Source organism: Pteropus alecto, unplaced genomic scaffold (genome assembly GCF_000325575.1).
Source record: "Pteropus alecto unplaced genomic scaffold, ASM32557v1 scaffold22, whole genome shotgun sequence".
NCBI lineage: Eukaryota > Metazoa > Chordata > Mammalia > Chiroptera > Pteropodidae > Pteropus > Pteropus alecto.
Window position 1 is genome coordinate 13,766,486 of NW_006434839.1, and position 15,739 is coordinate 13,782,224.

Genomic DNA, 15,739 nt, shown 5'->3' on the forward strand with positions numbered 1-15,739 from the left:
CTGGGCTAGACCTGGTCTCCTAACTTGTACAGTTTTTCCCTGATTATGGTTATGTCTGTGAGAACTATTAGTTAAGGCCAAAAATTCATGGGTGGATTGGATTTCATGTATTCATTTTTAAATGTCCTTTGCGCACTTTATTTTTCTTTCTTTTTTTTTTCTTTTCTACTTTAGGCACATTGGACATGTTGGTTGGGATCCAAATACTGGCTTTGATGTAAGTGTCTTTTCAAGCCATAAACATTATTACTCTAAATGTATGGGAATGTTATGGCCTATCTTTAGATTTTTATTTTTATTATTTATTTTTTGAATTTTAGTGTTTATTTGAATGTGCTTGTGTTTATGTACGTATACCACTGAGGTTTGAAACCATAGCATTTTTCTACCATTCATGGCTAAGTCTCTAAAGAGAAAGTTTTTGTGTGGCTTGGCTTTATGTACTGTATAAGTAAAATCCTGTGTTTTGAAAGCCAAGAGAAGAAAATTATTTCTGCTAAATGATCATTTCAGGTGACTATATGTCAAAATTATGGGAAAGTACTATAATAAAATTCTGAATATCCAGTTGTCGAACTATCTAGATCTTTCTATTCTTTTTGGCAATTTCAGTATTCATTAATTTATAGCACTGTTAGATAGCTAGGTGAAACTGCTGGCAAAAATAAGAGTATTTCTCTGTTTTGGTTACCTAAGTAATAGATATTTCATATTTGATAGATAACCAGGATTTGGAAACATTGTTTTGAAAAGAAATATCTGTGATTGAAGTTAAAAATCCTGTGGTGGTTTTTGTTAGAGCTATAGTGTTAACTCCACAAACATTTATTGAGTGCCTCTTTATGTTGGGCACTGTACTGGGGTGCTTGGGGTTATAAGGAGGTCTTGCCCTCATATTTTCAAATTGATTTACTTTTTTTGTATTTATTTTTATTTATACCTAAATCTTATTTAGGACAAGGTAAAATAGGTGAACATTAAAGATGTTCGAATCATGAATTGGTTAGAAAAATCTGAATGAGGTGCCCACTCTTTGAAGGCAGGGAACAAAGAAGATGAGATAAAAGATAAAATCTGTTCTTTGTTTTTATCTTTTCTTTTTTTTATAAGAAAGTTTATTGGCATATAAATAATATAACCATATTAAAAGTTTAGAAACTTGAAATAATTTCAGAAAGGTCACAAATGAGAATTAAATTTTATTATGCTCATTTTTAAAAATTGGGATAGATTTTATAGTTAATAGTTATTTATCTGTTGTAGCTGAATAATTTGGATCCAGAATTGAAGAATCTTTTTGATCTGTGTGGAATATCAGAGGCACAGCTTAAAGACAGAGAAACATCAAAAGTCATATATGACTTCATTGAAAAAACAGGAGGAGTTGAAGCTGTTAAAAATGAACTACGAAGGCAAGGTAACTTTTATTTCTATTTATGCATTCTGATCTATTTTTTCCTTTGAATCTTGAGGTTACTTTCATGGAAGACAACTACACACATTTATGTGAACCTTCCTTAAGCAGAATGTTTGAGTTTATGTATAATTAGTTTGTCCCAGTGTACTATGTTTTAGATTATTTTGGTATATCTAGAAAACTTGACAAGGTTTTGCTTATTATTACTATTATTCACGTAAATCCATACAAAATCTTCTGGCAGTTCTACTTTAGAATAAAAAACTACAATTGTCTAATATTTTACTTAATGAATCTTAGAAGCCACAAAGTTGCTTTTACTACAATTCAGAAGTAGTAACTTAAATATAATCACTACCTAATGAGTAAATTGTAAGCATTTTGAAATACAAACATTTTTTCTTAGATAAAGCAGAAAATTTGTCATTTGATATCTGAGAGTACAAATAATTTGCAACATTTTAAAAATCAAAGCTCCTTTTTATTTTAGTATTATCTTAATAATTATTAGAATAAAATGCAAATACAGTAACTAAATTTTCCACTATGACAATTGTTTCTTTGCCACCTTATTTATTTGGGACTGCTTTGTATATTCATATTAGACAGTATAGCAAAACTAAAGCTCTAGCTAATCACAGCATTCTTCTGAAGAATTTACCTGTCATTTTAACTTAGGTATTTGACTTACCTACATCTTTTTCACTGCTGATGTTCATTCAGTCTTTGATTCAGTCATTCTGACATTCAGTAAACGTGATTATGCCGGCACTAGTCTCTATTCAGGTTATTAAAATATAAAGATGTGGTTTCTGCTCTCAGAAATCTTATAATTTAGTGTGGAAACATATGTAAACAAGTATTTTGTGATAATTGCCATTGGGGAAATGCAGTGTTAGTTCTACTGAAACTAATACGATACAAATTTACCTGTTTTTGTGAAATGGTTACATATGTAGATTCTGTGGATTTTCAATAAAAGAATCTTGAGCACGGTACCATTATTGTTTATAAATGCTCCCAGAAGTACTAAGTCACAGTCACTGTTAGTGTACATATGATGGAAAATCTTTAGATCCCCTGTGTGTTCCTTGACTTTCCTTTTCTTCACATTACCACTCACTTTCACTTTATACCACCAAATGATGCTCAGGGTCTCTCTCAGCAATCTGAGTTTATAAATATATATTATTCTTGACATTTATTAGACCATCCATACTACTGCCCTTTTACCTGAATACTGTAACTAAGAGTTGACTATATTAACTTGATTTGGTTTGTTTTTTAAACTTTATTATTACCATTTGTCATTCTAGCTGATTTTAAAACATCAAATTAGGCAAGGTCTTTCCTTAGTTGAATTACCTGAAAACAAAAAAGACAAGAGTATTAAAAAACATGCTTTGGAAATGAAGTTAATTCTTACAATACTCAAGAACCTAACTTCCAGTGCGGAACCTTTTAGACTCCAAAGAATGCTTTTATAAAAGGTATATTTTTTTAAAGGAAAAGTGAAAAGTTATTTTCTTTAAGAAAATATTTTCTAGGCAGAGCATATATGTTCAGAAGTATAAAAAAAATTAGGGAGGGAGAAGTTTATGAAGTTGTCTTTAAAATATATTTGTAAAATCTGCTGAATCAAATCTCTTGAAACTTATTTTGTAAAATCATGTAATCAGGTTTATAAAAAGTAGACTTGTGATTTCCTATGTTTTTCTTTGTATATGTGCAATTGCGTGAAGTTCATTAATTCATAATAATCTGCTCTGTAGGTCCACCACAATGGAGTGGTATGTATGTGGGATGTTATTTGACCCGTGCACTAAAGTATGCATGCTGTGATGAATTTATTTTCAGAAAAGCAGGAGTTCATTTATCCTGCCTCCAGATCTAACACCCAGTGAGGTTTTCTGCCCTCTACTCAAACTAATGTTTTGGGCACGTAGATACTTAAAGTGAAAAGAAAATTTATTTCTATATGAGTCAGAACTCATATTTCATCTGTAATTTAGATAATTTTATTGAAATTCTATGGATTTTTAAAAACTCTTCTTACCCATAGCACCACAGTTTATTATTATTATTATTATATAATAAGCATAAATTCGCAGTTCTATAAATGCCTACTCTGGGAATTGTCAGTATTCCCATTAATTTTAATTTGTTGAATAACATTTTTCTGTTTTCTTTATCTTGATGACAGTGCATGAGAGCAGTTTTTTTTTTAATGTTTCCTGAATTCTATAAGACTACATTTATTTTAAGTATTATTTTATTATTTTTGTTTATAATTTCTATTCATGTCAAACATATAGAGTTATCTACCAATTACTCTTAATATTAATTTTGATCTTGAATTTATTATTTTTATCAGTCTTTTTAAGTGTACCGTCACAAACTTATTTCTGTAAGCTTCAGTCTTTCTCTTTTTTAACTGAGCTTTGATTATAAGAACAGTTTTTATTTGTCGTAACTTCTGTTTCATGCTTTTCACTTTTTTTAATCTAAGGAATAGTACTGTCATCTCATTCCGTGTTGTGACTCTTAGAGTTTTGAATATCTGTAGGCCATCAGACTTTCTCATAGCAGTGTGTGGTATCTGTTTAGCAGACTTTTGTGCATGTAAACCTAACATTGTGCTATCTGTCCTTTCCTGTTTTAATTCCTTAACTCACATTTTTACCTTGGGAAATGGCATGTCTTCTGTGTACTTTCCTTTTTATGTAGACATAATACATACTATAAAAATAGAAAGTTGGTAATAGATATTTTCCTCACGAAAATATAGAGCCATTTCCAGTCACTTTTAGAAATAATAGAAATGCTGAACTTGTGCCTCACTCAAAACTGGATGCAGCTGACTATTTCTTCGTTAAAAATTAAGGCTCTCCCTTTCCATGAGCAGTGATTTAGTGTCTATTTAAGTGGGTATTAACTAGACTGCAAATTATTCCAATATAGATCAAAGGAACTTTAATTCTCTCTACTGAAGACATATATCATTTTACATATAAAAGATTATGGATCCAGAGTCCTCAGTAAAACCACCAGAAATGGTTGACTCATACCTTTTGTAGTAGAATAGGGTGGGTCTTTTTCTTCTTGATTAACAAACAGCTGAATCATAAAAGTGCTAGCTAAGCAAATATCATTGGTATTTGAAATACAAATCTTAAACTAATTAAAACAAAGTCTTTGTATCTGCTTGAAGGATTTGATGGTACTGTCTTATTCAGGGAGTATACATAATACATATATATCATATCCTCTTGGTTTTGCCCTTGAATTACAAAATATCTTATACAAGATCTTGCTTTCGATCCAATGAGAAAATTGAGCCTACCTTAGCACAACACCCAGACTTTCAGTATGCCTTCAGAGTAAATCATAGGCGCTTCCTCCATGATGGCCTACATTTACGTAGGTGAACCTCTGCAGCTATATATTATTAATAGTTATAAAAGATTGTATTCCAGGAGATAATACCCTTGTGCATATTGGCCTTTCTGCATGCTTCATCTAATGTTTGTGATTATTCTTGATAACATATTTTTAATAGCATGTTTTCCATGATTCTCCGAAATGAAATTGGAAAATGCCATTTTCTTTTCTTTGAAGCGAGCAGTTTTATTTCTCTGTGGTATAATTGCATTGTTATTTGTAATTAAGGTAGGAATTTATATTTATATAGATTATAGAACTGTCCATCAGTAACATAGTTTGTATCAGTAAATACAGATAGCTGTTATGGAGTCTGGGATTTCTCTATTCCTAAAAATAGTTAATTTTTCCATTCAGTTTTTAAATGAATGGAGAAATAATGAGGAAGTTCATTGTTATATAAATTCGTGTATACTGTCTGTAAAATTATGCCCTCAGTAATGTAACAGATTCATATTTTGAATTTGTTTTTTGTCATATCTTACATTTTCATTTAAGTAGAATAAAAATGTAAATATCATTACTACCAGAATAATGTTAATATTTTATTAATTTTAATTTTGCAATGTATAGAAATTCTCAATTTGTTAATAGTTCATATTTCCTGAATAAATAGTTGAACATTTCACCTGGGCAACCAACCTCTCTTAATACCATCACTAGAATTACTGACCATCTTTCAGAAAATATAGGACATTATACATATTATTATGTATTATTATAGCATATTGCATTTAATATTTCATATTATATATGTTTACATAACATATAATGTAATATTGTTATATAGTCTATATGTATAGAAAATATAGGACATAAAGTATAAATGTAAGTTAGAAGACAAAGGTTTCCATTTTAAAAGAAAAAGTATTATATTTGAGTTTAGCTCAGATTACTGTGGATAAGTTCTAATAGGTTATGCTACGTTAACTTTTTAATTCTGAATATAAATTAATTTTATAAAACAACTAAATATACTTGATTCTTTAAAGAGGGAAGTTATCCATTAATTTTCATTAAAATGTAAAATAATGCTTATTGACAAAAATGTTTAATTTCATTATTATATTTTTGTTATTATATAAAAAGTGTTTATTTCCTTACCTTCAGAAGTGGTGCTGATACATAAAAACTAAATTCTGTTGTTTTAGATAATATTTTTTTCAAGAAACACGATGGTGATCTTTAAGCTGAGTATTCCTAAATATAAGATATTGTCTGTGGTCATATATCTCTGTAAAGTAAAACACAAAGATGAGGCCCTTTTTTTTAGGTCTCATATTATTTTTTTATACATGTTAGAGTGAGTTACTTTCTCAATATGATGTTTATGGGGTTAAAAAACATGCTTTCTTTTTTACTGTTTTTATTGCAGCACCACCACCTCCACCACCATCGAGGGGAGGGCCTCCTCCCCCTCCTCCCCCTCCACATAGCTCAGGGCCCCCTCCGCCTCCTGCCAGAGGAAGAGGCGCTCCTCCTCCACCACCTTCAAGAGCACCCACAGCCGCACCCCCACCGCCACCCCCGTCCAGGCCAAGCGCAGGAGTCCCTCCACCACCGCCAAATAGGATGTACCCTCCTCCACCTCCAGCCCTTCCCTCCTCAGCACCTGCAGGGCCACCACCACCACCGCCACCTCTAGTGTTGACGGGGTCCATGGCACCACCCCCACCACCTCCACCTCCACCACCACCAGGGCCACCACCTCCCCCTGGCCTCCCTTCTGATGGTGACCATCACGTTCCAACTGCAGGAAACAAAGCAGCTCTTTTAGATCAAATTAGAGAGGGTGCTCAGCTAAAAAAAGTGGAACAGAACAGCCGACCAGCGTCCTGCTCGGGCAGGGATGCACTTTTAGACCAAATACGACAGGGTATTCAGCTGAAATCTGTAAGTAACGTGTTCTTTTTTTTTTTTTTTATGTCATAATGGAATTTTAAATTAATTTATAAGACATCTTTGAAAAGTCTTTATTTTTTCCCTTTTCTCTTGGTATTCATTTTTTAACCTGTGAATTTCCGATATTTTTATATACCATAAAGTGTACAAATTTATACCTATATACCTGGGTAGCCCATACTTCTGTATCAAATTATCACCCCATAAAGTTTCCTCACGCCTCCTTCCAGTTAGTCTACCTCCCAAAAAGGATCATTACCTTGGTTTCCATCACCATAGATTTGTCTGTTTTAGAACTTCACATAAATGGAATTTTACAGTATTTTTACAATTCATTTTTCTAGACTTTACTTTTAAATAAAACACTTTAATTTCAAGAAAAATCTTTATTAAACTATGGAGAAGTAAAAATAGCTCTACTCGAAACTAATTATAGTCATCTACATAAATTTAAATCAGTAACTTGGTAGAATTGAAACCATATTCTAAAGTTTCTGTGTTCTGAAATTTAGATGAGTGGTGAATCAGACTACAGAAAATTGAAAGGGTTCTAATAGAATTTCTGATAGCAATAGTAGATAATTTTGGATTCTCCAAATTGGTGAGACGATTATTTCGATTTGGCAAACTCTTTTTTTAAAGGAACAGATAGTAAATATTTTAGATTTGTAGGCCATATGATCTCTGTCACAACTACTCAACTCTGCTATTGTCTCACAAAAACAGCAGACATAGACTGAGTGGACATGTTTATAGAACTTTATGGACACTGAAATTTGAATTTCATGTAATTTCCACATGTCACAAATGCTCTTGATTTTCTTTCAACCATTTAAAAATGTAAATATCATTTTTAGCTTTGTTATACAAAAATGGCACAGGCTAGATTTGGTCCATAGGCAGTAGATTGCCAACTCCTGTCCTAGAGTCTAACCTGCCTACATTCACAACTCCTTCTGGGCTTTTATATGTAGTCTCTCAGTTTCAAGAGGAGCTATGCAGGGGTTCAGACGGGTAATGGATGGTAGATTTTTCTTTGCAGTAAATGGAGACGTAAGAAGGAGATTTTAATTGAAAATTATTTTGCAGTGTCGGGAGGGAATTATGGTGACTTTCTCAGAAGTTTTGGCAAGGAAGAGAATGATGATGAATAGGGAACACACTATTTGAATGAAGACATTTAAACATTAGCATAGCACAGATTTAAGAAACTTCTGATTTTTCAAATATCATCTGGATCTTTTGTTGACATGCATTTAGCATGATACTTAGATCAGCCTGTGAGCAAACATCTCTGTTCCCTCTCCCCATTTAGTTCAGACTAAAGATTCCTCAGGAGCAGTTGAAGTTAAATAGTTGTTAGTGGGGAAAATTCATGTCAAAATGACCACAGCCCAGGTGAATACCAGATTTGAAAGTAGTTTACTGTCAACATTTACCTTGTAATTTATGTAGTTCCTACGTCACTTTCATTCCCATTATCTCCCACTCCTAACCTGCTTTTTTGTTTCTCTTTTCTGCTTCCTCTCTTCTTTACAACAAACTTTTGTTTCTTTCTGTGATAATAATAAAGCGTTTTATTTTTAATGAATACAAATGTGTCCTCTTAATTTAAACATTCAGTGAGTTATATTTCTACTCTCCCCATCACTTTTACCCACCCCAACCTCCCCACCAAAAAAGAAAGAAAAGAAAAACCTTGTAAATTGTTCTCTAAATTTCTTTTTAGAGAACAAAAATGTTTCCTAAAACTTTTTTAATGTTTTAGAGAGAAAAACATTTTCCATTCTAAGCATAGGATAGTAGGCCATATTCATCCTAAATGATCACCTTCCTTTTGATTGCGTTTGGAGTATTATTGTAAAGTGCATAATCAGTGAATTATTGTCATGTTATACATGCGATCTGAGTCCATAATTTTACTTCATTTTAAAAAAATAACCAATCTGTGCTTGCAATTTCTTCATGTTTCTTTAAATATTCTGTATAAATCATCAATTTAGTCTGTGATGAATAACTAACATAAAACAACATTTACTTTTAAAAGCTGGCAGGAAGTATGTAAATACTTACTTAACATACGTTTTGAAGTCCACGTTCATAGTACCTCAGATAACACCTTGTCCAAGTGCTTCAAAACACGCGTTTATGACAGCATTGTGCTCCTGCAGTGCTCTCTGCTTTGTATTATCAGATCGCTCGGAGGGAGTTGAAATGTTTCTCCTTGCTACTGTTTTACTTTTTTTAGGGCTTCATGCTGAAATTCAAAGTTCTAAAACTATTTCTGTTATCTTTTTTATTTGTGGCACTTCTATACCAGGAATAGTTAATATACGGTCTCTAGAAACTTAAATACTAATGAGTGGATCTGTATCTTGTTGGGAACTACTTTGAATATTTTTAAAAGTAAAAGATTGTTAAGTCCAGAAAGACAAGAAATATTAGAAGAGTTGTAAAGACCAAAATGAAAAGTTTGCCCTAATAAAGTAATTTGTTTTGGGGAAATGAATTTAGAATTTCAAGTTGTATTTATCTATCTGTATTAAAACTTATATAATTTTTATCACAGCTATGCTATTTTATTTTATTATACCGATATTAATAACTTTACGTGTCCAGAGACAAAATTAACAAAATGAATAGTTTGTGTAAACAAGTGCCCATTAGTCATAATGCACTTAAAGCAGTACTTTCTAAATTGTATTTTTTCCCTGAATCTCTACCGACTTCTGTATTTTCGCTTTTTAATATGAGTGTTGGAACTAAGGATAATTTTGTGTAGACATTAGATTTTAATGAGAGTCTTTGATATTGATTTTTTCCCCCAAATGTACTTTGTAGCAGAGAGAAGTACTTTAGTTAGGGATAGTTGCCTTGTGAGGTAGGTACATTTTGAAAGCTACCCAACTCATCTCCTTAAAGAGAAGTTATATGACATGAGAAGGGAGATTCATTTTGAATTATTAACAAAGCTGCATTTTTCTAGGAGAACATAAGTCTTTTCAGTTGCTCTTAGGTATCTTAAGTGTGCTTCTCAGCTAACAACTCTGGGAATCTAAATATTGCCTTAGTTATATAAAATGATGTCTCTTTATAATAGTTTTAAAGTTTTGTTACCTGAGGTATTGTGTCCTGGGATAAACCCAGGTTTGTAACCCAGCTGCAAGGTCATGTGTTATTCAGGAAAGGGTTTGATTGTTTCTCTAAATTTGGAAAAATAGTGATGGCTTATACATTAAAAAGGAGAGGAGATATAGCTTGAATAATTCTTTTAATCGTGTCCTGGGCTTTTTTGTTTTTTCCTTTGTTTTGTTTTTCTTTTAAAATGAGAACTGATTCTAAGAAAACACTTTCTGGTTACAAAATTTTTTTTGCGAAGGATTTATTACTGAATTTTGCTAACTTTCTTTTCCAAGGTATCTGATGGCCAAGAATCTACACCACCGACACCTGCACCCACTTCAGGAATTGTGGGTGCATTAATGGAAGTGATGCAGAAAAGGAGCAAAGCCATTCATTCTTCAGGTATATTAGCATGTATATATGTATATTAAATAAATTTGAATGTTTGAGTTCTGCTGTTTTTATTTTATGACTCAGTCTTTGCTAGCTTTTCCCTGCTGTTGAATAACTTATTGATGTGGATTCTAGGGCATATTTTTAAAAGTTGTCAACCACTGTGACTAGTCTATCTGAATGGATGTCAGGTTACCACAGCTATAAATGCAAATTGAAAGGACAGCTTTCGAAAAATGGCTATTTTGTTTCCTATAACTAGGCAATACTGATAGAATGCTAGGCAAACAACCTCTAAACAGGCTTGAGATTCCTAGGTCTCATTCCTGACATTCCTGTGATGTAAAAAATTCGGGAAGTTTTCTTGATTTGTAAGAGTTTGGCTGAGAAATTAGATAATTTACAGTGTTTCTGGAGTCTGCTAAAGAATCTTAAAATTTTTTTCTCTTTTTTTATTATTTCCTAAAAAGAATTACTTGAATAAACCACTTCCTATGCTGAGATTATTATTAAGTATATGCCCACCACATGTAAATAAATATTGCTTTATTTATTTGTTTGTTTGTTTATTTTAGGCGAGGCAATCCTTGGTTGACCTCACAGATTGCAAGGACCTTGTCATCTTACAATGCCTTATTTTTTATGCCTACAGTACCTGGTCTTCCTAGGTGGTCTCCGATCCAAATACTAACCAGGCTTGACCCTGCTTTTTAAAAAGAGCAAGGATTTGGGTTTTGTCGATGTAGGAGTTGAGGTTTACTGAAGAGCTTTTCCAGCATGAAGTACTAGAATCAGATCTTTGTTCTTACTAAATCTATCGTTTACTCTCTGTGGAACTCGATTTTCTTATTTGTTACATGGAGAGAATTCGTAAGTCATAGGATTGTGAAGATTAAGTAAAATAATATGTAACTAACCAAGTTGCCTAGCCAATAGTAGGTGCTCAATAAATGTTATTTTCCTTCTCTTTGTTTCTCTAAGGATGTAGATATCTAAGATCCTTAAGCAATATTTGTTTTCCTTAAATCAGTGTATTTGTATCCATATTGTGTTACAAGGATATGATAGGCTAATTCAGTCCACAAATATTTAGTGTGGAATAATTATAAGAAAACAGAAATTCCTGTCTTCATGGAATTTCATGCATTCTAGTGAGAAAGACAATAAAATATATAGAAAAATACATAGTGTGTTAAATGGTGGTATATACTAAGGACAAAAATTAAGCAGAAAAGGGAGATACAAGGATTTATAGGCTGTGGGAAGAACCTTCATTTCGAAATGGGGTGATGAGGCCAGGCTGAGGTGACATTTGAGAAAATACTAGAAGAAGTTCAGGGAGTGAATCATGTAGAAAACTGGCAAAGTGGGTGCAGGTGGCAGTAATAGCAAGTGCAAAGTCTTTGAGGTTGAGAAACAGCAAAGAGGTCAGTATGGCTAGAGCAAGGGCAGGAGGTAAAGAGTGGTTAGGAAGAAGTACGAGAGTTAGTAGGGGCCAGCACTAAGGCTTTGGAGGCCATGAATGTGATGGGAAACCACTGGGAAGGTTCTTAGCAGAGGAGTGATTCAAGCAAGAGGTGATGGAAATTTGAATCAAGTTGGTAGCACCTGTGAGAAGCGGTTGGACCCTGCTTATATTTTGAATGTGGAAATACTGGGTTTGCTGATGGATTAGAAGTGAGGTTTTAAAAAAAAGAGGAGTGAAGGCTGACTCCCAAGATTTTTAATGTGAGTAACTGAAAGGGTGACATTTTCACGAATGTGTTGGGCAAAGACTTAGGAGGAGCAGCAAGTTTGAGAGGAAAGGTTAGGAGTTTGGTTTTATAAATATTAAATTTGAGATAATTAAAAATGCAAATGAGATATTGAGTAGGCATTTGGTTATGAGTCTGGTATTCAGATCTGGACTATTAACATAAATTTACATGTCAGTAAGATTACATGGTATTTAAAGTTATAGAACTAGATGATAGATGAGCTCAGCAAAGAGGTGGATGTAAACAGAGAAGGTATAATAAGGTCTGAGGGCTGGAGGATGCGGTATCTTAGAAGCCAGGTGAAGAAATTTTTGAAGGAGGATAAGGTGATCCTGTGGGTCAAATGTTTCTGATAGGTTAGGAAAATGAGAAAAGGGAATTAAGCTTTAGCTTTAGCAACAGTAGGTGACCTGGAAAGAGCAGGGTCATTGGGTTCAGGAGAGAATTGGAGACTGGGTTTGGGGACTACCTGCTCTGTTTCTTTTATGGTTTCATGTCAATGAATTTCCTGTCACTGGAATTAAAACTGGAATTGGTAGCTTAACAGTATATTGGTTGTATTTTTACATCTTTACTTTAAAGATAGTTATTAAAGAGGCCTTTGTTTTCCTAGACGTTTTTACTTCTCTGAATATTTATTTAGAAAACATTCATCTGCTACTTTACATTCTTCTAATCAGCAGATGACCAAATTTTTTCTCTTGAAAAATTTGACATTCTGACCTGTTTGGTGCTAAAAAGTTAGCTAAACTGTTATTTGAAGATATAGCAATTGATGTTGACATTATTGTGGAAACATGATTACTTAAATTGATACTTGTTGGTAGAATATTTTCTCTACCTTTATGACCTAGGTGGGTGTCAGATAATATCCAGCAGTAATTTGGACACATGTATTAAATCATAGTTTATCCGCTTACACCTCTCTTCGCACCACCACTCAGGACACTTTTGAGAGCAGAAAAAAATTACTCATCTATCAGTGTATCACTGAATATTAATACAGTGAATGGCAGAAAGGAGAGAACATTTATTGTCGAGTCATGTGCCAAAAGCTTGAAATAGCAAGAGAATTTTGAGTAACCACTGCAAAGTTTGGGCCGAATAGGAAAAGAAAAAAAAATAACTGCAGATATGGAAAATTCTAATGTTCAGGTAGAATTTTGATAGCTGCTAATGTCAAAGATATAAATAAAAGGTCCTCATTCAGCTCAGATGAGGGAAATGTAAGATTTCTGTGAGATACATGATCATGAGAAAGCATTCTGTTATGAAGCCTCAGGGTTCTGCTAAATATTATCCTATAGTAAGTTTTTAAAAAGATTATAACCATGCTAATATAATGAATATATAACTTGGTTTTTATTTATTTTTGGACCCATTTCTTTTAACTGTTATTACTCCTGTGGTAGAATCTGATGATAGAATTATTAGCTACTTCTTCCTTCTTATCATAGATGCTAATAAATGCCTATCTTTGTTACTCTGTAAATGCATGCATAGTTAGATGTACTTGATGCCTTCCTCCAGGTAAATTCTGTAAAGCACATCTAGTGAAAGCTTTTGGTAACAAATTGTTTCTCTTATTAGAAAAACAAACACAGAGGTTAGCATGAAGTTGATTGAACTCCTTTCGAAATAAATTCTGTAACAATTTAGAGCTGACCATCAGACTTAATTAAATAAAATTATTATTTTTATAAAAGTAAAAGCTTAGTTTGGATCCAGGGGAAGATATCTTTTCCCTTCTTGATTTCTATTAATTTCCAAGTTCTAATACTAGAGTTCGAGTTCTTCTTTGTAGAAGCCTTCAAACAATCTATTTTATGGGGGTGGGGGGGAAGATTATTCTGTCTTCTGTACCTCTAGCCCACGTATATGTCATGTATTCAGTTCTAATGGCTAAAGTATTAATTAGCAAGTGAGTTGCTCAGCTACTGTCTTACTTACAAACTTGGCCTTTCAGGGTTTTATGAGGGCTATAGTTTTTTAAAGGGTCAGTAATTATAGAAAGTTAGTGTAATACAGAAGAATGCTTATAAAATTTGATAACATCTAAATATTCATTCACTCAACAGCTATTTATTGAACAGCTTAAGCACTGTTCTAATGCTAAGGATTCAGTGATAAATAAGACAGGCAAAGTCTCTGCTGTCATGGAGCTTATATTCTAGTGTGAAGACATCTGTACACAAAATAGGAAAATTTTAGGTAGCGGTGCTTGTCGTGAGGAAAATAAAATGGAAATGTTACCGATTGTGGGGAGAGGGCTATGCTTTACATAGGATGATCAGGAAAGGCCTCTCTGAGGAAGTGATTTTTGAGTGAACCTAAATGACGAGAAAACTTAGCCAGAAAGAAGGAATAGCTACTGCAAAAGCTCTACAACAAGAACAAACTCAGCATGTTTAAGTGGCAGAAAGAAGATTAGGCATCTAGAAACAGTGACTTGAAGGAGAGAGCATTATGAGAAAAGTTTTGGCAGGTGGGGAGACAATAACTGGGCAAATCATGTAAGAATGTCTGCAAGTCTTGTAGAATGAGATAACACATCAGATTTCATTCAAAGAACAGTGGTCAGCCCCAGGACTTAAAAAAGGATAGAAACATATTATTTTTAAAACATAGAATTTAAGTATCACTCCATTTGCTCTAGGACAAATGGAGTATGGAATTACAATAATCTAAGCAAGATATGATGGTGGTATGGAGTATCAGTGAAAGTGGTAAAAAGGACTGGATGTGGATTAGATGTGGAAAGGTGGTGAAAACAGAGGAATCCATAAAAATTTCAATAATAATTTGGCCTAAACACCTGAGAGAATGGTGATTAGAATAGGGTGGCAGGGGAGAAGCAGGTCGGAGAAGGTAATGAAACTTTAGAAGTTTTGAGTTTGAGAATCCATGTGAAGAATATAAGAAGGCAGTTAGATTTGCAGTGTGTCAGTATAAAATTCAGACACCAACCTAAATGCTTTTACATGTAAAGAAACACAGTAATGTATTAACATAGATATTAAAAGGACTAGAACCTAAGTCTTTTGATTCCTGTTATAATCTTCAACTCGCCATCAGATTCTTTAGATGTATTTTATTAGATTCATTTTAAACTATCTTAGTAACTAGATTCCTCCAGGTATCGAATGGTTTATGTTTCAGAAGTTGAATAATTGGAGAAAACACCATTTGTAATATTTTATTTGTACACGGGTTTAATAATTTGTGTTGATGATTTTCTTCTAGATGAAGATGAGGATGAAGATGATGAAGAAGATTTTGAGGACGATGATGAATGGGAAGACTGATCTATATATTATATATATATTTTTAAGGTGAAATACTAAACACTACTTTCTGTCTATGGATTCTGTAAAATTACCATGTAAATGTTTTACCAATTTGCTGTATATTTTTGTTGCCTTTTTTGCTTTTTTTATTAATCTGTGCAATACCTCATTTAATCTGTAAAGGTTTGTCATAATCCTCTACCAAGCTACTCCCTGTTATTGTGTGCAAGTTTACACCAGGATGCTCACTTAATTTGTGAATATTTTTCATTCCACCAACAAGGGAGTTTAAATATTATATGTGAGACTGACAAAAACCTTAGTGTAATTTAGTTATAATGCCAGAAGGAAAACACTATTTTCATACCCTACTTTTTCTGTACCTAAATTTTCTTATTAAAATCTAGTATAGCACTACA

At 33.0% G+C, this 15,739-nt stretch overlaps 1 protein-coding gene across 1 annotated transcript in view; it reads left to right on the forward strand.

The window, feature by feature from the left end:
• The window catches only part of WASL (Wiskott-Aldrich syndrome like), a 63,553-nt gene extending 47,814 nt beyond the window's left edge, over positions 1-15,739 (forward strand). Inside the window, exons 7-11 of the mRNA XM_006910558.3 lie at positions 175-217; positions 1,264-1,417; positions 6,234-6,751; positions 10,177-10,285; positions 15,277-15,739. Of these exons, the coding sequence (XP_006910620.1) occupies positions 175-217; positions 1,264-1,417; positions 6,234-6,751; positions 10,177-10,285; positions 15,277-15,338 (886 nt within the window). The 3' untranslated portion in view covers positions 15,339-15,739. The remainder of the gene's footprint in view (positions 1-174; positions 218-1,263; positions 1,418-6,233; positions 6,752-10,176; positions 10,286-15,276) is intronic.